The sequence below is a fragment of the Hoplias malabaricus genome, chromosome 8 (assembly GCF_029633855.1).
Source record: "Hoplias malabaricus isolate fHopMal1 chromosome 8, fHopMal1.hap1, whole genome shotgun sequence".
In the NCBI taxonomy this organism is placed as follows: Eukaryota; Metazoa; Chordata; class Actinopteri; order Characiformes; family Erythrinidae; genus Hoplias; species Hoplias malabaricus.
The window spans coordinates 9,687,816-9,715,250 of record NC_089807.1 but is presented as its reverse complement, the minus strand read 5'-3'; the positions used below and the strand labels follow the sequence as shown (position 1 = coordinate 9,715,250).

The 27,435-nt window shown below is 38.9% G+C and overlaps 1 protein-coding gene across 1 annotated transcript; it reads left to right on the top strand.

Annotated features, from left to right (window-relative positions):
- Nucleotides 1-3,215: 3,215 nt before the first annotated feature.
- On the top strand, nt 3,216-27,165 carry klhdc3 (kelch domain containing 3). Its single transcript, XM_066679723.1, has 11 exons — nt 3,216-3,302; nt 4,822-5,050; nt 5,996-6,172; nt 7,504-7,619; nt 9,218-9,289; nt 10,573-10,786; nt 10,913-10,999; nt 13,251-13,359; nt 21,300-21,373; nt 22,140-22,218; nt 24,596-27,165. Exons 2-11 carry the CDS (start codon nt 4,897-4,899, stop codon nt 24,660-24,662), a joined length of 1,149 nt encoding a protein of 382 aa, XP_066535820.1. The 5' UTR covers nt 3,216-3,302; nt 4,822-4,896; the 3' UTR covers nt 24,663-27,165.
- Nucleotides 27,166-27,435: the final 270 nt, after the last annotated feature.

Genomic DNA, 27,435 nt, shown 5'->3' with positions numbered 1-27,435 from the left:
GCTGTGTTCTCTCAGAGCTCTACTCAACATCGGCTGATAAACCTGCAACTGGAGAACCTTCTCTTCTGGAAAACCTCTGCTGTTGTTGAACTTTATTTTTTCCTCTGGTGCTCCCACAGTTTGATGTGTGACCCTTTGGACCTCAGACCTTCTGCCTCCCTTTATACCTGTGCCCCCAGTCTATATCCCATGATTCCTCTCTCCCTTCACAGAAGCGCTTACTGAGCTATATGGAACTGATAAGTGGATGTTTTTTGGGAGGAGGTGAAGGGGGTGGGGAAGGTGAAGGGGGCATTCGTCCATCACATGCACACATTCATTTACATTCTATAAATCCACGGAGTTCACTTCTCAATCAGGTAAACCGAACAATTTGAGAATAATTCTCATAAGATCTCAAATGAGGTTCTACAGATTGAGAAAGTGCTCAAGTCTGCAGCAGATTAAAAGCATATTTTGTGTACTTTATATGTTCATATTACTATTATTTATTAATTTATTATCTTCTGAATGTTATATAAAATTGTACAAATGTAAATATATAAGTGTCTGTTGCCTTAATGTAAAAAAAGAAATGATGTTCGCAGAAATTGGTAAGTGTAGTTTACAAGTATAAAGTGTAGAAAGCAGCTCATGTTTGGGTTTATTTACTAAAACATTAATCATGTGGTAAGGTTTGCCAAAAGTGAGGGTTTTTTGTTATGGATTTGTGGTCAAACACGTTAATCAACCGAACAATGCATTTCAGAATTATTAACTAATGTCAGTGAGATAGTTCACAGCTTTCAGAAAGAGAGAACTAAATGAAGCTACTTAATCTTTTCTCTTTCACTTGATGAGAACAGAGGCACAGTTTAAAGAAAGAAAAAACAAAGGGTCTCAGTGATTAAAAGGACCATTAACGTTTCAGTTTAATCTCTTCCAGCTTCACTCAACCATCAGGAAGAAGAGAGTCCCGGAGCCTTACAGCACAAGGCTCAACAACAAATAAAAAATTGCAAATAAATAAATAAACAACCACACATCAGAATTCAGTGCAAGCGTTTTTACAGTAAGTATCACACAACAGCGTCACAGAAATCAACTCTGAAAAACTGCCTCAAAGCAAGAGGAAGGAACACTAGAAAAATAGACAGAAACAGAGAACCTCCTTCCTAGTGAGGTCTTCCTAGAGGAAGATCCATTTTTAGGGATCAAGGCTCAAAAAGAGAACCTCTCTCAGAGCAAGAAGAACAGCCATGGACAGGAAACATGACAGAAAAGGACATTCTCCCTGAGACTGAGTGGAAGAGCCACTGTTAGGAACCAAGACTCATAAGATTACCCTCCCTTGCAGCAAAAAAGAAGAAGAAAAAAACATTGACAGGAACCAAGACACATAAGGATGAGCTCCATTGAAAAGTAAAAGAACAGGAGACTCAGAAGAACCCATCCTTCTCTGGTCAACATCAAATAACTCAAATGCAAAACAGTTATAATAGTAAACTGACCCCTGGCCACAATGTGAGTTTTACCAGCACTTCCCACAGGGTTTATATATCAGACTACATTTTATTTTATTTTATTTTTTTTGAGGATACAATTAAGGGATAAAATGCTTGTGAGTTTTAATTCATTTGTTGGTTTTAATTAGAGTGATGAATTTTGAGCAGGCTGTCAAAACAATGATAAAAATGTTATTTATGCTTTGAATTTAGTTATATGTAACTTGTGTTTGAAAAACAAAACTTGCTCACAAGTGTGAGTGAATGTGTGTGTGTGTGTGTCTGTGTTGCCCTGTGAAGGACTAGTGCCCCCTCCAGGGTGTATTCCCGCCTTGCGCCCAATGATTCCAGGTAGGCTCTGGACCCACCGCGACCCTGAACTGGATAAACGATTACAGATAATGAATGAATGAATGAATGAACTTGCTCACAATATGTGCCATCACCCACTCTCTTACAACTGATTTATAATGAATTCTGTTTTATCCAAATTCAGTGCATTAATGACTATATATCAGAAGTTCCCTTATTTAAATGTAACTTAAAAGGGACAGCTGCAATTACACACATATAACAGCACCAAAAAGTACTTTATAAATGCTTTAAATTTAAAGTACAGAAGGAATATACAGTAGTACCATATTTTATACATTTATATTATGGCAAGGAAATGTAGGGACTAAGGAATTTGTTGTCACTAATCACACCTGAAATCATTCATATTTTTTGACTGCTTCATCCTGTTCAAGATAACGCTGGGACCAGAGAATACAGTCTGGAGCCTACACTGAATCATTGGATGCAAGCAGTAATACAACCTGGATGAGGCACCAGTCCATCACACAACACCACACATTCACATCTATGGACACATTTGACCGTCCAATCCACCTACCAGCATGTGTTTGTGAATTGTGAGAGGAAAGCTAAGGACACGGAGCAAACCCACACAGAAATAGGGAGAACACACTAAAGCTCAGGTATCTGAGGCAGGGCTAAACTCATCCACGAACATGGAGCTGCATGCCACCAATACTATGTGTTGCACCAGTGTTGCCCTACACAAGAATTAATAAACAAATTCTGTAATATAACAGAACATCCAAATCCTAATGAAGACTAAATGTAACGATACATGGCAAATTTTAAAATAACACTTAATGTTAAATTAACAGTTAATATGCTTGGTGTTAATTTAAAAATAACAACACTGGTGAATTTGTTGTGTAATACTCTATTTGTTGTTTGTTAATAATTCTGTGATATATTTATTTTTTATGAGTGATGAATATCAACACCATTTAAGGTGGAAAAATAAATATTTCAGTTATCAACAGATATGATGCTTAACAGTGTCCCTGTGAAGGACTGGAATGTGTTCCTGCAATGCTTCCAGTGAAGACTGAATGAATGAATGTTGCTTAGCAACTCACTGTTAAATAAACACGTTAGTAGTAAGTAAAGAGTATCAGACCTTATAATACAACACTAATTCTTCCCTTTAACAATTAAACTCAAACCAGTAAAGGTATAACCTCATCATTCACTGCTTAAGTCCTCGTTTATAACTTCTACCCTGCTACTCGCTTTGTCTAAGCCGTACTCCCCAACCCATATTTATGTTGCGCCTGCTGCTTTATTCCTTTCCATAGCCCTACTCCCTATGCCCTACTCCCTACGCCCTACTCCCTACTCCTTATTCCATGATCACTAAACCCGCCCCGCTCTGCCTGTGTGACCCATGACCTGTATAGAGTAAATACGACGCTGCGCTGGTTTCTGGTAGGGTTTCTGTTGGGAGACTAAATGAATATGAAGGTAAAACTGACACTGATACGATATATTATATGAAGACATTGAGCGGCAGTGCAGCAGAGCTAATTCTGATATTAATTCTCTGCAGATGGACAGTGTAACTAAATGGATTCGGTGGCTAAGTTAAGCTAAGCTAACCCTATATAGGGTCTGACGAAACTATATAGGGTCTGACAAACAGCTAATAAGACAGTGTAATAAAATGATAGGAGTGCATGACTAACCCGGTGAAATGGTGTTGACAGAATGATGGTTTTGGGTGTCAGAAAAAAATGATATTGGTTTGTGTTGTTTACTGTCTTGTCCATTAATGTTCATGCTAACGTTAGCTGGTTGTTGTGTTATGAATGTTTGTTACAGAATGATTTAGTTTAAGCTTAATTTTGTCGATAGGAATGATTCAACACTCTACTGATTCACCTCCCTGATCTCAGCCTGAAAATGAACGTTTGTAGCACTAACACCAGTAACATGAGCATCAGTAAGATTAACAAGTATACTAATATTAGTTAAATTAACATCATTAACACTGACATTAATACAAATAATTTCGGGCAGCATTATACATTATACTGTATTAAAGGTGAGATAAAATAGGAGACAGAACACTTTACTGATCATAAAAAGAATCCATAATGTGTTTGTTACAGAAGTTGTGTTTTACAGTTTTATTCTGTAAATCAAGTTGAAAATTCTTCCAGACTACATTCAAAGAGTAGGCGGAAAGTGAGAGAGAGAGAGAGAGAGAGAGTGTGTGTGTGTGTCCTAGTGTTTATTTGGATGCCGTGCCTTAAATAGAGTTCTTTGTATGGAATAACTATGCATGGGCTATATTTATAAAGCGATTCGATCGCAAAGTGGGGGAGGAACAGTAGCAGCGTTAGCCTTCACAGTGGCATTGACTTTTTGAAAAACTGAACTCTTATAAAACCATTTATGTGTCAGCTGAACTTGGCAGTTTTAAAGTTGGTGGGTTAAAATATTAAGGTCAATTTTAGTGGAGAGATTTGGAAAGCAGCTGTTTTAGTACCACATTTATTTCTCTTTCACATAATCCATTAAACTACAATGAATAAAGTAACTGGCTGATCATTTTTTATAAATACAAACATGCACACATTAGAGGAGGAATATTTTTAAAAAATGACGATGAAAAATACAGAAACGTTACTCTGTTATGTAGGGCAACAATTATATTTAAACAAGAAATATATGCTGTTTACTTACTGTATAAAACAATAAATACTTTCCTGTGTTCAGGTGTGTGTTTGATCAGTAAAGTCTGAAGGAGCTGGCGATGGTGTGACGTTGATGATGTAAAGGGAACGGTGTGTTTGTTGTGACGTTGTTGGGTGCATGGCAGTGATATTATAAACTGAATGTGGTGTGATGTTGCAGACCGTGTGGTGATGATTTTGTGAAAATAAATAATGTTTTTGGTGATGTGTAAGTAGCCTTTTGGGAGATGCCCAGTGTGTGCTGTGAGGGGGTAAAGTGAACATTGTCTGTTGTGGTGTTGTAGGGTTTGTGGCGGTGATGCTGTACGGTAGATGGTGAACGGCAGTGATGCTGTAAAGTGACTGGAGTTCGGTGTGTGATGTTGCGCTGGACGGTGCACCTGGAAGGCGGCCCTCGAAGGGTTAACCATGCGGCCGTTGCTGTGGGGCACAAAGTTTACTCGTTTGGGGGTTATTGCTCCGGGGAAGATTATGAAACTTTACGGCAGATCGACGTTCACGTCTTCAACACAGGTGAGACGTGCACTCACGCACACTGAGGGCTGACTCTTACAGTATGTTATTTTTTTAGAAAAAGTATTCTGACACGAATTGTAATTTCAGTGTATACATTGAACAAAACAGAGTAATCGTTACATTATCTGTAATAGATAATAGATAATAGAATAGATAGTTATCAATAACTCTTTTTGATCTGGATTAATTTTGTGAAAGGGTACATATACTCATTTTTTCACATGTTTAAACAGTACTGGGCTTGTTGTAGTAAGGGTCAAATGCCACAGGAAATTTTTACCCTTTCTAAACAGCCCTATTCAGAACTTTTTATATAAGATTGAGCTCACACACATTACAAAGCATCTACATCAAGGGAGGCACACAGAAGCTCATTTTTCTCATTTCTCTTTTTTTCTTGGCTCTGTTTACTCATTTCTCCTCTGTACTCATGAGTATTTTACAGAATTTAACCATGGCTATGGGCATGTGCCCGATGTTGTGATTGGAAATGCTTGGGGGGTGTTTTTTTTTTTTTTTATATATAAATAAAATGTCTGCACTCAACATAAAGAACAGCACATAATCAGAGAGGCCTGTTTTAACCCTTGTTTACTGACCTAGGCAAACCACAAAAAACAGACCAAGTGGTCTTTTTTTCAGGATTTGTGTGTGAAGGCCCTCCAAATTGACAAATTATTATGTTCAGTAATTAATAATTAAATTTATTATGTAACGTTCATAATATATCCCCTTTAAAGCCGAGGTGAATGTGGGTCATTTTACTGTTCTATTTACAGTGAAACACCTTTGTGTTGTAAGTTCTTCCACACCTGAAACTGAGCAGCTCCAGAGCAGAACATTCAAGTTTTTTGTGTAACTGTTACATGTGATTAAAGTGACTGTTAAAAGTAATTAGTGTAGTTTTTAGTGTTGTGTTTAAGTGTTATGTTTGTGTGTCAGTGTCTCTGCGGTGGATGAAGCTTCCTCCTGTGAGAACCGGTGGGAGAGAACATGCTCGAGAGGTTCCCTATATGCGCTATGGCCACACAGCTGTTCTACTGGATGATTCCGTTTATGTTTGGGGCGGCAGGAACGACACAGAAGGAGCCTGCAACGTGCTTTATGCTTTTGACGTCAGTAAGTTACAATAGGATCTGGAAAATAAAACCTTTCTCTTGCTTTATTGATTGTGTGTGTGTGTATGTATGCGTGTGTGTCTGTTGTCTTTCTATAGCCCCTTTCAGACATGCACTGTAATCCAGAACCTTTCTGGACATTACCGCAAGGGGGTGATCGCAAAAATGTGAATTGATTGTACCGTTATCTGGACTCTATCCTGCCAGCTCCATAGGGCAGAGTCCAAGCGAGCACATGTGTGAACAGAGCAGGTTATTTTCTGAAGAATTTACAGTGAATTCATCTCGTGTCTCCTACACATGCTACACAGGCACCTACAATTCCCTGTGCATAAGCCATGCAGAACATTTCATGTAGTGAGAACATGTCCGACAAGGCAAGGCAATTTTATTTATAGAGCAACTGTCATACACAATGTCAATTCAAAGTGCAAAAAGAACAGTAAAATGCACTTAATTAAGCGTTAGACTGTAAATTGTTTAAAACAGTTAAAATAGTGTAGTAAAACTAAATGATGCTTTTCCGTCTTTAGTCCTCACCTGTCCCTAAAGATCTGAGAATTGTGCTCAGCTCACATCTTTGTAGACAATCTGATAAATATGCTGCTCTTACACCATTCTGAGATTTATAGAACAGTAAAAGTAGCTAAAAGTCTATTTTTAAACAGACTGGTAATCAGTGTAAGAGTTTTTAGAAATGTTAGTGGTGTGTTCTCCTCTTCTGCTCATAGCATTCTGAATCAGCTGCAGTGGTTTAATTATTGTTTTTGGGAGTCCACTTAGAAGACCATTACAGTAATCACTCCTGCTAGAAATAATGTGGATGCGTTTCTCTAGGTCGGGTTTAAACAGGTAATCTCTAATTTTATTAATGCACTTAAGGTGATAATATGCAGATCTTGTATCTGCTTTAACATTAACCCTAAACCTGAGATCAGAGTCCATTAGTATGACAGGGTTACAGGTTAATTCTTTAGACTTGAGGCCTTTGAATCCAGATATGCAGCTAGTCTGTGTCTCTCAATGTTATTCCCAAATAGAATAATCTGTTTTATCTTTATTCAACTGCAAGGAAAGACAAGACCTCTGGCTATATTTGTAGCCTGATCTGGTTCTTTGAATATTTTCCATAGTTCATATCTGAAAACAGCTTGTTTGTGTGTATGTGTGTTTGTCTGTGTATGTTCTGATGTGTGTTTGTGTGTATATGTGTTTAAAAGCATTTAATGCCTTGTCTGCATCTGCGTTGTTTGCATCTGCGTTGTTTTTTGTGTATTATTACTGTATTTGTACTGTGTAGTTTACTAATGTTTTTTTTTTTTTTACGTGCAGATAATCACCGCTGGTACACGCCAAAAATCTCGGGGACTGTTCCTGGAGCTAGAGATGGTCATTCTGCTTGCGTTCTGGGAAAAGCCATGTACATCTTTGGAGGATATGAGCAGCTGGTTGGTCCTCAAATCACTGTCTTTCTCGTCTGTGTCTTGAAATATTAGAGAAACTACAGATCTTACTCGGTTTAATGTTCTGAGGATTTCTGTATTTAAGCTACAGATAACTATCCTAATGCTCTTTGGACATTTTGTTTGCATGGTGGACATGGTTTATACAATTAATAAAGCTTTGAATAGGTTAATTTGTGAGCTGTATCAAACTGCGTTTTATCTGATAATATATTCTGATACTACATCACAAATTAGGATAGGGATGCACCGATACCACTTTTTCCCATCCTATACCGATATTTCATGTTCAAGTGTCTGCCGATACTGAGTACCGATACCAACTCTATCTTAATTTTAGGTAGGTGCCTATAAATCCAGATATTTATATTGCTATACTTACAGATTTTTAAGCAATTTTCTGTACTTTTTATTAACTACACATTAAAAATGTAAAATTTTGAGAGCCATGAAAATGTATTTCCACAATGCAGTAACAAGTACAAATATGAAGACATAGTCTAGCCTGACTGAACAGCTTTGTACACTGTCATGAGGATGTCATGACTGTGAAATGCACTTTAGGGACCACTGCTGACCTGTGTTAGCGTACTTCTTTGTGGTTGCTTGAATGAAGTTGGTGTTCTTTGGCATGCCTTAAGCTATGGTTACACTACATGACTTTTAGCCCGATTCTAAATATTTTTGCCTCAAAATCATTTTTCAGACCAGTTAGAGCATATCAAACGTTTGATTTTTTTTCGACCTGACTTTGGCTGTAGTCGCATATTTTAAACTTTCCACCAACTCGAGGCTGAACGAGTCCCTTCAATGGCCAATGAGAACAGAGCACAGAAAGTAAACACAGCTGTGTGCCATGGAGCTCTAGAGTAGAGGATGGGTTAAACGGTAAAATTATAAAAAACTACAATATATTACATAGTGCTGGATGCACATGTCCCCAAATAACGAGTATTACCTGTAGGAAAACATAGTGAGTCCCAAAACATGCTCTTACAGCCTTTATTCCAACTGTATTCTAATTTTCCATTCCACCTTAAATGATACAACACTGGCGTGCGCTACCGCTGGCGCAGTTTCTGAACCAATTAAGTTGGAACGTAGCCACAACTATGTGCTATTCTCCTAATCTCCAGCTCATCTGGGCATAAATCTATAAAAACAGCAGCGCAAACTATAACTTGTATGTCTGTATTTATTTGTGTCTCCTAGGAAACGCGAGTTGTGTGTTTGGTTGGGGATTTTGGGGTTGTGTAGTGTGTTAAAATCGCATCAGTATCTGCATGGAGTGTGTCCCAAAAAGTGCCCTGTGTACTAAATGTAGGGAATCATGAGTAGTGGGCCATGTCAAGCACATCTTTGGTATCGTTGCTCTCTGTAGACGATACCTATACTGTGCACCTATAAGTGCCAGTATCGGTGCTGCTACCGATACGGTATTGGTATCGGTGCAACACTAATTTAGGAGGTAGTGTCTTGAATCCTGCTGGATTTTTAGGTTATTAGGGGTTCAGATCACAGATGTTTTTATAAATATGCCAGTGTATGTGATGGTGAAAATACTTTTTTATTTTTATTTTCAGGCTGACTGTTTCTCCAATGACATCCACAAACTGGACACCACCACCATGTCCTGGTCCTTAATCAGTGCTAAAGTGAGTGTTCCTTGTTAAAATTCAGTGTTGTTCACTGGCTTTCTTATTTTGTTACTGATTCATTGATTTAGTCACAGATTTGATATTTGTTACTGACTCATTGATTCATTTACCGACTCTACCAATGCTCTCTGTTGGAATCAGGCTCAGGCACTGTCTGGTTGCTTGCACTAGCACCCACGTATCACATGTGCTTAGGAGTGGAACTCCTAAGTGGAGCACCCCTTGTGTGACCACATTTTCTCGCAAGTGCTTGTGTTCCCCTGCAATCCTGTGATGTTACTCACATAAACAAAAAACAAGATGTCACAGTAGGTAGTGCAGTAGGTAGTGTCACTGTCACACAGATTCATGGTCCTAGGGTTGTGGGCTTGAGCCCCATTTTGGGTGCTCCAGTTTCCCCCCACTGTCCAAAAAACTCATGATGGTAAGTCGAATGGCTACTCAAATGTGTCCATAGGTGTGGGTGACTGTGTGAGTGTGTGCCACCCTGTGAAGGACCGGGGCCCTCCAGGGTGTGTTCCTTCCTTGCGCCCCAGTGATTTCGGGTAGGTTCTAGACCCACCTCAACCTTGAACATGAAGCATTTTTGTTAGGATCATTTGAAAATGCTGTAGTTCGGGGGTGAATGTAGTAATGGAATGCCTGTTTTCTGTTAATATCAAATTACAGAACTGAAGATTTGTATGATCAACATTACATTGTATTTAAGTTACATCCAATCAACTTGTGTGACTATGCTGGCCTCACATTTTAACATCAATGTTTTTTAGATTGTGTGAACTCAAACACCAATATAGTCTGTCAACCCAGTGTAATATACCTGATCAAGACTTTGCTGGGAATCACTTACTTATATTGAAATACGTTTCTAATAAAGTACTCTTTATTCTCCTGTGTGGCTGGAAATCTATGTGAGCCCATTTACAGGCTTGTTTATTGCAGTAAAAACACTCAGACCGTTGACTTTCAGTTTTAGGAACTGTAGAGCAGAAAATGAAAATCTTATAGACATGTCTTCACATTTGGATGTGTGCATGTGTGGTCTGATTTTGAAATATTCTCTCTGCAACTTTCTAAACGTTAATGTTAAACCCAGAATGGCGACATAATATGGTCATTCACTTTTAAACTGTAATGATGTACACAGTTGTGAGACGAGAGGTGAAGAATGTTCTAATCAAACCTTTGACAGGTTTGAGATTTCTCCACAACTTCTATTGCTTCTGTTTTAGTTTATTGACAGTGTGTGGCTTAGTTATAATGATTTTATTGTATTTCAGGGCACTCCTGCACGTTGGAGAGATTTCCACTCTGCCACTATTATTGGGACAAAGATGTTTGTGTTTGGAGGACGAGCGGATCGATTTGGTCCATTTCACTCCAATAATGAGATTTACTGCAACAAGATCAAAGTGTTCGACACAGAAACAAACAGCTGGCTCAACACACCCACAACACCACTTCTGCCAGAGGGGAGACGCAGTCATTCTGCCTGTTAGTAACACACACACACACACACACACACGTATACACACATACACATTCTCTCTCCCTGATATAATTATGTGTTTTAACCTTCCCATAGTTTTCCAGAACTTAATAGTTTTTATCATTCTTCAGTTGCCTACAATGGTGAACTCTACATATTTGGAGGCTATAATGCTCGACTGGACCGGCACTTTAACGACCTGTGGAAGTTTAATCCAGGTGAGTGTGTTTAATCCAGGCTCATGTATTAAATCTAGGTGAGTGTGTTTAATCCAGGCTCATGTATTAAATCTAGGTGAGTGTGTTTAATCCAGGCTCATGTATTACATCTAGGTGAGTGTGTTTAATCCAGGCTCATGTATTAAATCTAGGTGAGTGTGTTTAATCCAGGCTCATGTATTAAATCTAGGTGAGTGTGTTTAATCCAGGCTCATGTATTACATCTAGGTGAGTGTGTTTAATCCAGGCTCATGTATTACATCTAGGTGAGTGTGTTTAATCCAGGCTCATGTATTAAATCTAGGTGAGTGTGTTTAATCCAGGCTCATGTATTACATCTAGGTGACTGTGTTTAATCCAGGCTCATGTATTTAATCTAGGTGACTGTGTTTAATCCAGGCTCATGTATTAAATCTAGGTGACTGTGTTTAATCCAGGCTCATGTATTTAATCTAGGTGACTGTGTTTAATCCAGGCTCATGTATTAAATCTAGGTGAGTGTGTTTAATCCAGGCTCATGTATTAAATCTAGGTGAGTGTGTTTAATCCAGGCTCATGTATTTAATCTAGGTGACTGTGTTTAATCCAGGCTCATGTATTAAATCTAGGTGAGTGTGTTTAATCCAGGCTCATGTATTAAATCTAGGTGAGTGTGTTTAATCCAGGCTCATGTATTAAATCTAGGTGACTGTGTTTAATCCAGGCTCATGTATTAAATCTAGGTGAGTGTGTTTAATCCAGGCTCATGTATTTAATCTAGGTGAGTGTGTTTAATCCAGGCTCATGTATTAAATCTAGGTGACTGTGTTTAATCCAGGCTCATGTATTAAATCTAGGTGAGTGTGTTTAATCCAGAGGCATGTATTACATCTAGGTGAGTGTGTTTAATCCAGGCTCATGTATTAAATCTAGGTGACTGTGTTTAATCCAGGCTCATGTATTAAATCTAGGTGAGTGTGTTTAATCCAGGCTCATGTATTTAATCTAGGTGAGTGTGTTTAATCCAGGCTCATGTATTAAATCTAGGTGAGTGTGTTTAATCCAGAGGCATGTATTACATCTAGGTGACTGTGTTTAATCTAGGGCAATGTGTTTAATCCAGGGGCATGTATTAAATCTAGGTGACTGTGTTTAATCCCGGGCAGTGCGTTTAATACAGGGACATATATAATATCTAGGTGAGTGTGTTTAATCCAGGGCAGTGGGTTTAATTTATTTAGTTGTTAGTGTGTTGAATCAAGACGCCGTTTTGACGTCTGTGTCACTTTTGGTCTTACATTCAGTTAGCTGTCTCCTGAATTTGGAGGTATTTCCACCTTGAGTGATTAGAAACAGCAAATATAAGTCAGTACCCACCTGTGGAGCAGGAATATAGCAATATCCTCATCTCAATTCGTACTTTTTAATGCTTGGAGTAATTTCTTTCCCATGAGCAGAGAGGGAGAAAGCCAAGACATGTTTTTTATTCATTTATTGACACCGGGGATTCATAAATGCATTAGACCGGTTTCCAGCACACAAACAGACTGGAGAACTAGCAAATAATGAGGCAATTGAACATGTTTGTATTACATTTATTAAGAAAGCAGCTCATAATTAAGGGAAAGGTAGCGTTGACATTCAAAGCATTGTCAGATTTCTGCAATTGCCTGAAATGCTCACTAGATGGCACTATTTATTTTTTTATGTATGTTGTTATATTTGCAGAACTCTTGAGGCTCTTGACGTAAATCTGAAAGCCCTTCACTCTGGCTAGTCGCTTGTTGCCATGGAGACTGTCTGACTCAGATGAAATTTATTAAATAATAAATTTATTCAGTGGGCGAGTGTGTTTATGATAAAGACAGAACAGGGGCACTGAGAGACTAAAGCAGTATATGGATGTGATTTAAAGGGAAAATATATGAATAAAGCTGAACCTCTTGTTTGGTTTAAACCAGGACAGCTCCTGGATCTCAAACCAAATTTTACACCCCAAGATATTAAAACATCATCAATAAGCTCAGACTTTTGCTGTTAAAAAATATGATTGTACTGAAATAAACAAATTGAAAACCTTATCTGATTCTTTTACAGATAAGACATTTTATATAGAATATGCTTTGACAATAAACAAACAAACAAACAAATAAATACATATATGGGGTGTCTGTCTTTTAAGCAAAAGTGTAGTGATCCATCTGTGTGTGTGTGTGTGTGTGTGTGTGTGTGTGTGTGTGTGTGTGGTGTGTGTACCTTTGTGTGTTTATAGAAGCGTTCACCTGGAAGAAGGTAGAACCGAAGGGGAAGGGTCCGTGTCCGAGGAGGAGACAGTGCTGCTGCATGGTGGGAGACCGTATCATTCTTTTTGGAGGAACCAGGTACTGGCTTTCACGTTATGTAGAACACAATGCCTGTATTTTCTTTTTGTTCATTCATTCAATCATTAATTCATTTTCTGAAAATGAATTATAATTATTATTTGTTAACCGTGCAATTCTCACCTGTGACTGTCTGATTAATCAGAATTCTTACAGCACACAGCAAAATATTCATGGGTTGGTTCAGAATTTATTAAAACAGTCATTATATGAAGTTGTTGTGGGGATGAGTGTATGTTTGTTGTGATGGTAATGTATTAAATAAACAAGGACATTTATTGAATGGAATACCTTTTTAAAAATGTATTTCACATGTTTCTGAGTAATGGGTTGAAAGAAGTTTGAAATTGTGGCAGATATAAGTAGGTGTGTGTGCCATTGTGTGTTCTGTTTGTACATTCTGCATTATGGGCTAATATGAACCAAGTGTTGTGTATGTTTAAGAATTTGGAACCTGTGTATGTATTGTGTTCTGTGTTATGTTTATGTGGAGGAAGTGTAATCGTTTAATAGCCGGGAGTTTGTAGTCTGTGTAGGTTCTGTGCTATATATCGTCTTCCTGTATATCGTGTTGTATGTTTGGTGTTGTGTGTTTATATGAAGGACTTTTGCCGGTTTACTCCTGAGAGTTTGGAGCCTTTGTTTGTTCGGTGTTGTATGTTGTGGCTGTGTTGTATGTTCTGTGTTGTGTGTTTGCGGAGGACATTTTAATCCTGGAGCCTGAGAGTCTGCAGCCGTAGACGAGTGCTCTTTGCGCAGTGTAATCGTGGTTGGGGTAATTAGCGCACTAATGCAGAGATACAGGAGCAGCCTCCGCTATCAGCAAAACTTATCACAGGAACCCTGCGGTGTCCAGAACACACACACACACACACACGCACAGTCTACAAACTTAAACTTCACACACTTTGCATAACAATACATGCAGATACAATACATATATATAGTTTAGTATAGAATTGCCATCACGTCTTATCGTATTTGGCAAGGTTGTAGTGTGTGACTAGTTTTAACAGATTATTTCAGGTAATACACATTTTATAGCAGTAGAGACAGCAAAGCAGTGTTTGTGCTGTAATACACACTGATACAGCCATGTCTGTCAGTATATACAGTGTTAATACCACAGTGGGGCAGTGATATAGAATTACAGTGTGATTGTGACTCTGTCTGGCATAGTGACCATTAGCAGGACTTTACTGTTGTCAGACTGTCCCTGTTTAAATGGCTGCATAAAAACTTGCAGCAGGAAATCCTCCCGGAGTCATGACTTCCTGCAGGCAAGAGTCAGAACTCTCATGTGGGTGATACCAGCAGCAAGAGTGACCAGCTCTGAGAATGACCGTTATCATTGAGAATGACTGGCTTTTAAGCTGACCATCCCTGAAAACGAGTAGCACCCAGAGTGGCCGGCACCTGGACCAACTCAGAGAGTAATGGACTGTGAGAAAGAGTGGCCCTGAGAGCGTCAGTAAAACGTGTGCTGGACGTGCAGTGTGTAGAAAAGGGCAGAACTCGCACTCACTGGAATGTTTCCCGTTGTTGTTGTTATTGTTGTTGCTGCTAATAATTAACAACTGTAATACAAGTTTCTAAGCTGAACACCATTATGAAGATTTGCGTGTGAAATGTTAATGAAGTGTCAGACCGTCTGTTTAGTGTAAAGCTAATGGTGTTTACTCTTTGTTTGCAGCAGTAACGGCTGAAGTGTGGATAACAGGGCGAGAGTTATTTGTGTTTGTTTCTTGCTGAAGGTGATGAACGTTTGTGCTGAGAATCATGAATCAGAGATCAGACGTCTGCTGTAGGTTTCCTTATTGAGCCGGACATTTGCAGGAAACGAGCGTCAGATTTATAACCTTCTGTTCCTGAGAGCCTGTCGCCAAGCTCTGAGTCTGAACAGATCTCTGCTCCAACTGAGAGCTGGGGTTCAGAAGTGATTATTGATCGCATTTGAGAAATTCAGTAAACACCTCAGCACCACAAGAGTCTTTGTTTCTGCTCAGCATTCAACACTTTGAGTAAGAGAGGGTGAAAGAGTGATGTAGATACAGAGGGGAGGAGGAAAGCTGCTTTAAGGCAAAATGCTTGGTGTTGTTATATACATTAAAATATACATTTAAAATGCTGAGTCTTTGAAGAGTTACAGACTGTCAACTTACTGCTAAGATTAAGATTTCACACACATTTTAAGTATGCATGGAGTGAATGTAAAGCAGAATGATAAGCTGTGTGTGTGTGCGCGCACGTGTGGGTGTGTGAGTGTGTTTGGGCACTTACTGAGTGTAAACAGTCCTGCTGTGTGTGTGAGAAGCGTGAAATTCGTCTCTCTCTCTCTTGCTCTCTCTCTCTCTCTCTTGCTCTCTCTCTCTCTCTCTCTCTCTGTCTTTCTCTGTCTTTCTCTCTGCTAGATTAAGTATCTATCTATATAAAGAAACATATTTTTTTTTATTTCAGTACAAGTACCACACAAGATCAAAGTCATCCATTACTGGTTGTGGGCTTTGTCTCTCATACATAAATATTCTGAGTGTAAAGTGATTTCGGTTTAAAACTGTAAAAGACAATGTAAATTGGTGTTTTGTGGCATCTCTCATCTACTCACTTTTACAAAAATCCACTGTCTGTCAACAAGCTGCAGCCTGTTTGAGTAGAGAGTGAGGGGCTGATGATATGGACAGGTGATCAAAGCTGGTCGTATTTGCTGGAGTATTTATTCCTTCATTTAAAGTAAAAAATAATTGAAAAATTGAAAAATGTGTGCGATTGCTTCCAGTAAACAAAGAATACACATCGTGCACCTTAATGCTTTGTTTCGGTTAGTTCTGGATTTGTGTGTGTGTGTGTGTGTGTGTGTGTGTGTGTGTGTGTGTGTGTGTGTATGTGTGTGTATGTGTGTGTATGTGTGTGTATGTGTGTGTATGTGTGTGTGTGTGTGTGTGTGTGTGTGTGTGTGTTTATGTACATACTGATGTCATCAGTGATGTTAGAAGATGTGTACTTATTGGCCGTGTATTTTAGTGTGTGTTTGGGTTCTCCATTCCTCCTGCTGTGTGGGATGAGGACAGGATGTAAACAGGAACGTGGCAGATTGGCCTGCTGGGTAATGGCAGGACGCCGGTCTGCTCTCGCTCACTCTCACTGACCTTCACCATCCTATTTATTTTCTTCTTCTTCTTTTTTGTGGTTAATTGCTTAAACCAGGGGAGAGGGACATGTTTGAGTGGAAGGTGAAGTGGGGGGCAGTTGGGTGTTAGAAGCGGTAAGAGTTGTTTGTCATTTCTGTTGTTATAGCGAATGGAACGGAAGAACTAAATAACTGATGAAAGTATTGCATCATAAACTGAAATCCTGATTTAGTTTGAGATTTATTTATTGGTGCGCACAGTGGTCTTTACCCTCCAGAAAAAAATGTGTGTTTGATAGAAGCTGCTCCTTTTAAAGGAGAGGTTTACTGGGGTTTTACTGGTGCGTTTATTGGTGTTATAGTGATTACTGGTGTTTTCCTGTTACTGGAGAGAAGAACTTTGTTTGCCTGGGTGCAGTCAGTAATATTTTAATGAATTAATTAATCTGTCAGACAAATTTCTCAAGTATTCCATCTGGGTAAAGTTCAGAGGTGAATGTGCTGTTCTTTCCTCACACTGCAACAGCAGACCTGCTCCAGCACTTTCTACTTTTACTCCAGGACCCCCAACACCATTCCATCACACCAACTAGATAACATTGCACCGATAATTTTCAGAGGTTTTGTTTTTCTCTCACAGGGGAAAAGGTCTGTATCGCTTTAATAACACATGTTTGTAAGTGTTTCCTAAATTAAACCATGCTGCTCCATGGGTTCAGCACAGGTCTTGGATGATATGTCAGTGCTGTGATGTCTGAAGGTCTGCCTTAGATGTGAATGTGAATTTTGACTGCCTCCTGTGTTATCCAGACATTTTTCAGTGCTTTGTGCTGAACCTGAAGCTTAACTCCCTGGCTCTCCAGTCTAATCCCACCTTTAGTCCCATGGGGCTCTGATAGTTAACTTGGAGGATCTAAATCTTTAAGATTAAGATGGAGAACGTCTGGATTTTGAAGAATGTGAGGCTAAGTCCCAAATCCAATGAAGATATGAATTGATTAGATGAACTATCTTTGAGACAAGCGACTCCAGCTATGGAGCATGTGTCTGATTGCTGCTGTTCCACGTGGAGGATTCTATAAGACATTATGTTAAAGTCTGATGTTTAAAGGCAGATAAAGCTCATGTTGGTAGGTAGGTTTTAGGTTGTTTTAATACCGTCTGAGTTCTGCGGTTCTTCACCCACCTGTGTTTTGCTGTAGTTTCCTGAGTGTTAATAACGTTCTAAAACAAACACACCTATAAGCCTCTGTTCATCTGGACTCAGCAGATAAGCTCTTCCTCAGGAAGTCATATTGCAAGATGAGTTCCTCTGAGCTGGAGGAGTCTGGAGCAGAGGAAGAGTCTTGCTCATGAAATCCCTCGAAGAATGAGGATGTTCACAGGAGCAATTGATGAAGGAGTTGACCACAGAGTGGCACAGGTTCGGATTTCAAATGGTAGAGGTGATATTTTTAATAAGCAAATAAATACCTGCTATTGCAAATATTATGGAGGTTTCTCTCAATTTTTTCTTCAAATTGAAAGAATTTGTTTTTATTTGTATTAAAAAGCTGATTCTGGAGAAATGTTTTGCTCATATTTCTTTACAATGGTGGTGATTGGAATCAGGGGTGTCAAGTATACAACACAAATATAGCATTTTGTTTATTTTCAACAATCTCCAGTGAACTACAGGTGTCTTAATATGAATTCATATGATGTTAAAGTCTGAATTGGCTTCAAAAATCCCTGCACGTCCACCATAATTGGATTTATATGTATCATCGCTGTCCTAAGAAAACTATGAAACATTCTGTCACTTTTTATTTTACTACATCATTAGAACACAGAAGATGTTCTTCATATTTTGTGAAAATGTCATAATGAAGAAACTGATAGAAATGCTCAAATATTTGGAATAAAATCTTTTCTTACATTGACTTCCACTGAAAGATACTAAAGTTACTAACGTTTGGGCATCGACAATGTTTTATTTTTTCCAAAACTTCAGGCAGCTTTTTCATAACCCTTTTAATTGAGGAGATTTTAGTGGTGGACGTCTGGTTTCATTCAGCAGTCTGTGAAATGTTCTGACTCTGCAAGTTTTTCTAGAACCAAAGCTTTTCAGACCATAACTTTGTTTACCCCTTAACCATTTGATTATGCAGAAATATTATAATCAAAACAGCGAAGGAAAGAGTTATAAATATTCATTATTAATTCTCTTTTCTGACAGCGACAACAATAAAAACTCTGGAACAGATTTTTTTTCAGGAGCCGTTTTCTTCAGTGATGCATCGAGGTCCATGATTATTTGGGTTATCTAATGCCAGATGAGTGAAGCGACTTGTGGTACCACAATGTCAGGAAGGCAAACTTTATGGACAGAGTGTGCTTGAATCATGTAGTTCTCACCGTCCCATTTTGTGGAGTATAAGCTTACGTTACATGTTAGCTACATTGGCCTTGTAGTTTCAGTGCTGAAACTTAAGGCACACAACTTCAGACAATGATAATTTGTGCTGTTCACTTAAACACCCAGCAGGCAGCTAAACTCTTAGTGTGTGTGATGGGAGGAGAGGGGGTGAGGCCTGCTGCTGTTTCTCCATGATACTTTGCAGATCATGTAACAGAAACGACTGTCAAACTCAGTGGGAGATGCCGTAAACTCACACCACAACACCTCTCTGCATCTCGGCATCCTCTCACTGGGTCTGTCTGTCTCTCATTCTGTCTCTCTCTCCCTCTCTCTGTCTCTGTGAAGATCAGCCAGTCGTGACGTTGAGCTCAATTTCACATCTAACTGTGTATTTACGAGTTTTTCTTGCGGGAAAGCAGTGGCTCTGCTGATCGGTCTGTAACAGTCAGCTACTGAAACCAGAGGATTGTCTGATAAACCTTGGCCTAATCCACATTTCCGCATTCTGAACTCCTGTTCTGAGCAGTTCAGTGGTCGCTCTGAGTGCTGACCACTGACTTCTGTGTGGTTCCAGTTTCATCTCCATATTTTAATTGAGGCTTAGGGGAATGAGTGCCAAGGCTGAAATAATCTGTGGAGTTGCAGCTAACTTTTCTCCACATTATTCAACCGTTTTCATCTTACATCATCAGAGTATCATCAGTGTCATAAAGTCACAGGTAATATAACATTTACAGGGGGAGGAAATCTAGAACATCAGTGAAATAAAATTTTATTGGGAGTATATTTAGACCACTCCATTGGTGCATACGTCATGAAATGTTCACACATAGTAAAAGTTAATTGTTGTTGTTAAAAAGTGTTTACTGAGAGAAAGACCACTGGCATTCTGCAATGTTCCTGTTATACATTGTTTATTTATCTCTGCCCTCAGCTTAACACATGAACACAAAATGTCCTTTTCCCCCTGTCCTCCCTCAGAGTGCAGGGTGTTGGGTTAAAAGCCTGTGCGTGTGAGGTTCATAGGGCACAATTCATTAAGTGTGAGTAGCGTGGCGGCTGCTGAAGGTAAATAAACAGCAGCGCGTGTACGCTAATGTAACAGCCTGCGGAAGTGCTGAGGGTCCTGCAGTAATGTGGGGAGGAGAACCCCCCGCTGAGCCGTAATGAGTTCTCCAGCTGCCTCCATCTCAAACCACCTCAGACCCCCCCTAGACCCCTTTGGACCCCCTGTCCAAACCCCCCCGGGACCCCTGTGCTCGTGCTCCAGCCTCTCACAGCCTCTTTAAAGCACCAGCCTGTTTGTTTAGGAAAGATTAGGAGCATAAAAGCTTTACAATGTCCCGCACGGCCGAGAGAAAGAAGAGAGAACGCAGGAGCTGCAGGTTGAAGATCTGAAATTCAGATGCAGTTCTTTTGTACGTTAAACAGGGAATGATCAGTCTGTCTGTTTACAGTGCAGTCCTTGGACTGCTATTTCATAATGGCTTTTTATTTTCTTTATGCTGTGTGCACATTTCAAGGTGCAAGTTGGATAAATGTGATCTTAAATGATATAGAATACATTTTTTTCAGCATGTTCAAGTGTTTATATGAACTGTGGAGCTGTGGTGTGCTCCTCAGTATTTAGGATTTGTAAACATAGTGTTTACATGCTTAACCTGTAATGATTAAGCATGTATATGTTCTGTTTTCTTTAAATAACAGATGAAGAACAGAACTGTAATGAACCCGCACTGACCACGAGGCTATATTGTGTTGTTATATATTGATATTATATATTTGTGTGGTATTTTCTCTTTTCACTGTGGAATTTGGAATACGCAGTTTGAATTAGCTGTTTTTTTTTTTAGCTCTTATGGACAGTACAGATTTCACCTCGAAAGTGAATCAGAACTGATTGCAGGAAAAACATCCATCACTCACCTTTACACCAGCAACGTTTACACAATGAATCTGAGCTCTTGACCTCTATGACCTTTGTAGTGTGACTGCTTCAAGTCTTTGATGTTTTCTGCCGTGTGTAATTTTGTGTGCATTAGTATTTGTCTATTTAAATAAAGGTTAATCCAGTTTTAAAGACTTCTGCTGAAGCCAGGGTGTAGGGTCAGAATAAACTTGCAATTCAAAATCAAATTCTTGTATCATAGGACTTCCCAGTAATAATGACCCTGTGTTTTACACAGATTTTTGTGGTTTTTGTCACTAGTCTTTTAGTTAATGCATTTTCTCTTGGTTAATGAGTTCTTCAGGTGTGTACTGGATGAGACAAAGCACAAGGAGGATGTTGGGCCTCCAGGACTGACATTGGGAACTCCTGTTTAAGTAGCTGCAAAGTCTTTGTAGATAGTGTGTGTGTGTGTGTATGTGAGAGAGATACTGATCTGTGTTTTTCTCTTTGGTGTGTTTCAGTCCATGTCCGGAGCAGGGAATGGGTGATGAGTTTAATCTGATGGATCACTCAGATCTTTACATCCTTGACTTCAGTGAGTATCACCCCCCCTCTCTCTCTCTCTCTCTCTCTCTCTCTCTCTCTTTCTCTCTCTCTCTCTCTTTCTCTCTCTCTCTTTCTCTCTCTCTCTGTCTCTCTCTCTCTCTCTCTCTCTCTCTCTCTCTCTCTCTCTCATGTCCATATGTATGAATGATGTCAGCCGGAACGCAGCCTGTGTTAGAAATCCAGCTCAGATCCACTGACACAGACAAGTGTGGAAACATTCATGCCTGAATAATGTCTAGTCTTTGGTTCTGTAGCACTTAATTTTTCACGTATGAACTCCGGTAAATATCTGGAGAATCAGGTCTGGACATTTTCCAGATGTGCCCTTTCTCACATGTAGCATACAGCCGGAGATATTCCGTGTTTGATAAGTTCACACTTCAGGAAATGTTCCGCATGGTTTACACATAAGGTTGTGCCTGTGTAGTGCCTGCAGGAGGCAGGGCATGAATTCAGAGAGATCTCCTTGGACAATCACCGGCTCTATTTACATGTGTGCTCACTTACCTGGACTTTGTACTAGGGGCTGTCAGGATTAATCCAATTAATATGTGGTATGAATGATTCTGATATTTGTGTTCACATATACAGCTCCTCCTGGGTTTCCGTGCATATGTGTAAGGGGATTTTGACATCTGTTTTTTGGACCAACTAATATATCAGTTGAAATTTTATGACTCGTTTCTTTTCTAATTTATGGCTCATTTGTGTTAATATCAGTTTAATGTGTGTAAATATCTGTTATTTCCTGTCAGGTCCGAATCTGAAGACACTCTGCAAGATCGCTGTGATCCAGTTCAGTCTGGATCAGTCAGGACTCCCTCATGACATCCGGTCAGTCCTTTTAGTCCTTGAACTCCATATTTAATACAAACTGTTTATGACCTCATTCTTCGTACTATTATTCCACCTTAAAAACTGCTCATGATCTCAGTAGGAGTTATTTTAGTGCCAATTTAACACAAAAGACTCATCTACTCAGTAGAAGCCCCTAAGTCTACCTTGAACACAAACTGCTCATTACTCTTTAGAAGTATTCTTAATCCAATTTAAAATGCATTATAGCTTCCGAACAAACACACACACACACAAATATACACTCGCACTGTGTGTGTGTGTGTGTGTGTGTGTGTGTGTGTCTTTGTGTGTAATCAGATACAGTGATAATGATCTGAACCTCGACCCCTCACCTTTCATCAACTCAGATTCAGACTCTCATCAGTGGCGCACACACTTATAGTCACACAGTGTGTGTGTGTGTGTGTGTGTGGAGTCTGATTGAATGGTTGAGAAAACAACTAAATTTCAGTTTACAACTTTTAGACATGTAGCAGTTTAGTTAATAAATACATTAATAAATACATTTAAATAAAAACTATATTACTTCTCTGTCAAGCATGAAATATGCAGAGTGTTTTTTTAGTTTTAAAAGCTAAATTATAGAGAAGTTTGAATGTCTAATTAAAATCCCACAGCTCAGATGCATAATAGGACGAAGAAGCCTCTCCATGTTTTTTGTATTTTATGGAAAATGCTGGTCAGAAGGCCAAAATCTACAGGTCTAAGCTTGTAACTAGAATGTTAACAGTTGTTTTGTGAGGTACTCAGGAGCTAGACCATTTACAGCTATAAAAGAAGTAAAAGAGCTTTGAAATCTATTCTAACAGATTATAAGAGGCCAGTTTTTATATCTGGGAGTTATGAGGTGTGTGTGTGCGTGTGCGTGGATCCATGTGATTGATTTCTATGAGCTGTAGAGAATGTAAGGTTTTCTTAAGAATTCCAGTAAGGAACTTTACAATAAACAGTTTTGCTTATAACAAATGAATGATAAGATTCTGAAATAAAAAGTTGATTCTGAGATAGTAAAGGCCTTACTTGCAATGTATCTCACATAATATAAAGCTACTTCTTTGACTGCATTTAAATGCAGAATTCCACATAGGTCAGAATCTACCATTCCAACAAAGTTTTCTATTCAGTTTCATAATATGAAACAAACCAGCCTTGTTTCACCCCAAAGCCTGAGGTCTTTTACAACATGAGCCAACACAGTCTTAGTGCTGCTGTTAGACCAAGGTTAACTACAAGTTTGTTCGAAACTTCATATCATATAATTATACAACATTTAGTTCCGACCCTGCAGTGTGATTGGCTGAGAGACATTCCAGGAGTGCCAACATTACATGATAATGGCACTCTGACCGAAGCTCTTCAGTCTGCTCTTCAGAGTAAAGAGTCATGGTGCAGTGAACCACTATTTGCTTTCTGATTTGTAAAGAAAAGAAAATTGGAAATAAATGGAAAAAAACAGTAAAATTCTACGTCTGTGTTTTTTGGTTTTTTTTTTTTTCTCCTCCACTGCTCTCACAGCTCAGCAGCATGGCTTTGGAGTGATACTCCAAAGTACTCACTTTTAACTTAAACAGAGAGAACCTGGCATCGTTTAGTGTTTGATAGATATCACTACGATCTGAATCCGCTTTAAACAATGGATAAACCATGACATGTTATTGACTTGATGCATTTATCTCTGCTTCTGTCCTGATTTAGACAGAGAGCAGCTCTGAAAAATGCAGCATTGTTTCCCAACAAATCTGGTGTGAACACGGACTGGCTTGCTGGAGAGTTCAAAAATCCTTGCATAAGTTAAAGATCCAGAATTCGTTGAAAAGCGCAAAAAGGAATGTGTGACGGAATGGAACTATTTGTCCTCGTGAAAGGTTGATAAACAAACAAATTTTCAAAAAGTCTTCTTTACCTCTGTTCTGGCATCATTACTCTGGCTTCCTGTACACTATAGGATCCAGTTTAAAATTTTGCTGTTTGTATTTAAGTCTTTAAATGGAGTGGCTCCCTCTTATAAAGGAGAATTGCTTCAGCTTTACCCTGCCTCCAGGTCTTTGAGGTTATCAAGTCAGCTACAGCTCACTTTGCCACGGTCTCGGTTGAAACATAAAGGTGACTGGGCCTCTTAAAAGCTAATAATAAATGGCGATAACGAACTGTGGTATAATCGCAATAATACACTCAAGGTTCATGCTGTAACGTGAGATATTGGCACTGGTGACTGATCTATGACCGCAGCACACCAGTGCCAATATCTACTAGAACAAAGAATTAATAAAATAATGTTAAGAAAGAGATATTGAGATCTGAGTGGAGAGATGATGAATGTTGTGTGTCTAATGATCCTCCTCTTTCTGTTCAGGTGGGAACTGGCTGCAATGACGACAAATAGTAACATCAGCCGCCCCATCTTTTCCTCTCATGGCTAAAGACTCGAGTATCAATCAGAACCAGAATCCAAACCTGAAGATCTGCCTCTAGAACCTGATCCTCTTGGTGAATTTGGAGAAGGCTTTTTTTTTTCCTGGGTGACTTTTTCAGGGTCAGAATTTTCATGGGCTATGATTTGACTCGACCCTTTTCCATCTGTGGACCCGGTTTCCCTGATTATGAAGTATTGCACATTACACGTTTCTGAGGACAAACTGCAGTAATTGTTTGATGAAGAACCTGGATCTTCAGACATTAAAATCATTTTAGATTTTCAGAGGTATTACAAGTAACTGTGATTCTTTTAAGACTCGTGAGAGATTAAAGATCAGGTTCTAGTTTTTTCTTTCTCTACAATCAACTTTCATCTTCAACAGCATCTTCATGTCTCAGTCTCAAGTCTCAGACGTTTCCAGTCTCTTTTTGAGATAAAGCAGGTTATACATATATTTCAGAGCACAAAATATTCATTTACTTCATCAGAAGAAAGAGTGCAGAGTCTCTGTCGTCAGTGTCAATCTTGAGTTAAAGTTATGATCACAGGGTCAACTAAGCAGTAGGAGACATTTACAAATACAGCTGTCCCTTCACGGAACTAGTGTTCAGCTGGAGTTTGGGATGGTGTTTGTGGGTATGAGAGTGATTGTCAGTTAATAAAGCTGCTCCAACTGGGTTTTTTTTAATAATGAATTTTAATATTTGTTGAGGTATATGTTTACTGATTTAGGATCCATTGTTTTTATGGTGCTGTTCTTCTCTGATTCTTTCAGATTTGAAAGTGTCTGATCAGAAGCTCAGCATTTCTTCCTAGAAAACACATAAAAATCACTTCAGTTCTGATGGTGCCAAAAAGTGTGTTTGTGTGTGTGTGTGTGAGAGAGAGAGAGTATTTGACATGTTTAAAACACTTTGCTGTGTTTAGTGCTCTTCTCCAGACCAACTGTCACTAAACCTTTTCTAGGACATCAGAGATTTCCACTCAGCTCCGTTATCTATTTATGAAATTCAGTCAAATAAAAGAAGATATGTTTATGTTTAGAACTGGCTGAGTGTGTGTTAAATAAGGCCGTTGTGTATTTTTAGGAAAATGTCTGCTGTTCCGGAGATATGACAGTGTTCGGAGAAGTCAGGCATACGTCCAATATGAGTCTGTTACAAATTGGATCACAGTGAAATCATCATCTGAGTGTGGCCTTTATACTCATCACTGTTGCTTCTTTTATATATGCAAACTACAGACGGTGATGGTACTGATAATAAAGAGTGGACAGTTGCTGCCTGAGAACGTTACATTTTTTTTCCTCAAATGAGTCTTTTATCTCCTGTTGATCAGTGTGCTTAATTAAAGCAACACTTTCATAATGTTAAAGCACAACGGTTGTATATTACTACACTATTTGTCTACACTATAATCTACGTTGTTATTTTACAGACACAGGTTTTGGAACATGGATGATTCTTTGTTTTATTTCCATGTTTTCCAGGTTGATATTGAAATTCATGATCTCATGGCAGATTTCTACCATCAGGTTCTTGTTACATTTAAAGGGAATTTTTCTAGTTTGTGGAAAAAACAGACACACGGCTGATTCTTTTTTAAAACACTATCTAGATTTATTTGCTGAGTTGAAGATGTTCATTTAATGGACAGAAGGTTTATACAAATTGTTTGCCAGGTTTAGATTGTACTTGACAGGCAAGTGTAAATTTGAAGTTTTCTGATCACTGATGTGCACAGTGTGGTGTCCCACAGGGCAATGTTTTGGGGCCTTTGTTGTTCTCCCTCTATTTATAGCCCTGAGGAAACATAACGCCTGTCCTGCAACAATTTCAACATGGCCTACAACAAAAACAAGCTAAACAAAAAGCTGTAATTCTGTAAATGAATGTTTTTAAAATTAACTACATGATGTTATGATTTATTTTTGTTCTTGGTGGACTAGCAGTGATCCTGGATTGAAGTTTGCTGACATTTTGAGCTGGTGTTTTTGATCTGTTTGGAGTTTAAATACCAGAGAGCTTCACTGTGACACACTCCACCTGCTCGTCGTCCTTAAACTTGCTCTTAAACTCCTCCAGCTTCTGTCGAGTGGCAAGTTGGAGAAAGATTCGATCCGAGTGTCTCCCGGGAGCTTTTAGTCCTCAACCCACTGCAGACTGAGAGAGGATTTGGGCTGAATTTGGAGGATTGTTTTGACTTGAGACTCCCAGCAGTCAGGAACGTTGGCTGTGGGAGAGAGAGCTGAAAGATGGTGATTTATCACCTGAAGATTAACATTTATAACCTTTGACTTCACTTTAGTACTGATGTGTGTGGTGTAGGGGATCAGTTGTAACTGACTGGATTCAGCAACGCTCTGGTGGATTACGAACATTGGGACAATATATAGGGACAATCATCTGTATCTATATCACTTTAAAAGGTATTTTAATATTGGCTTAATTAAAAATACTTCTTAATAAATGTATCTGTGCCCTGTCACCTCATACAGAAATAAACAAATTCACTCAACTCTTTATTTTAAAAACTGATTAAAGCAACATTTTTAATAGCTTCTAAATGACTGTGTAGAAACTTTTTAATCATCTGTTTCTGGGTTAAATATTCTAATTCTCTGCTGGACCAGAAGAAAACAGTCTGTGTGTAGAGAAAATGAGGGTGTGTAGTGTGTTTCAGGTTCTGAGTGGAGTCCGGTTTGACATTGGTCAGTTAACACTTATCTGTTTGTTTTAGACTCGTTAAACTGAAGTGAGTTTTCCGGAGGGACACAC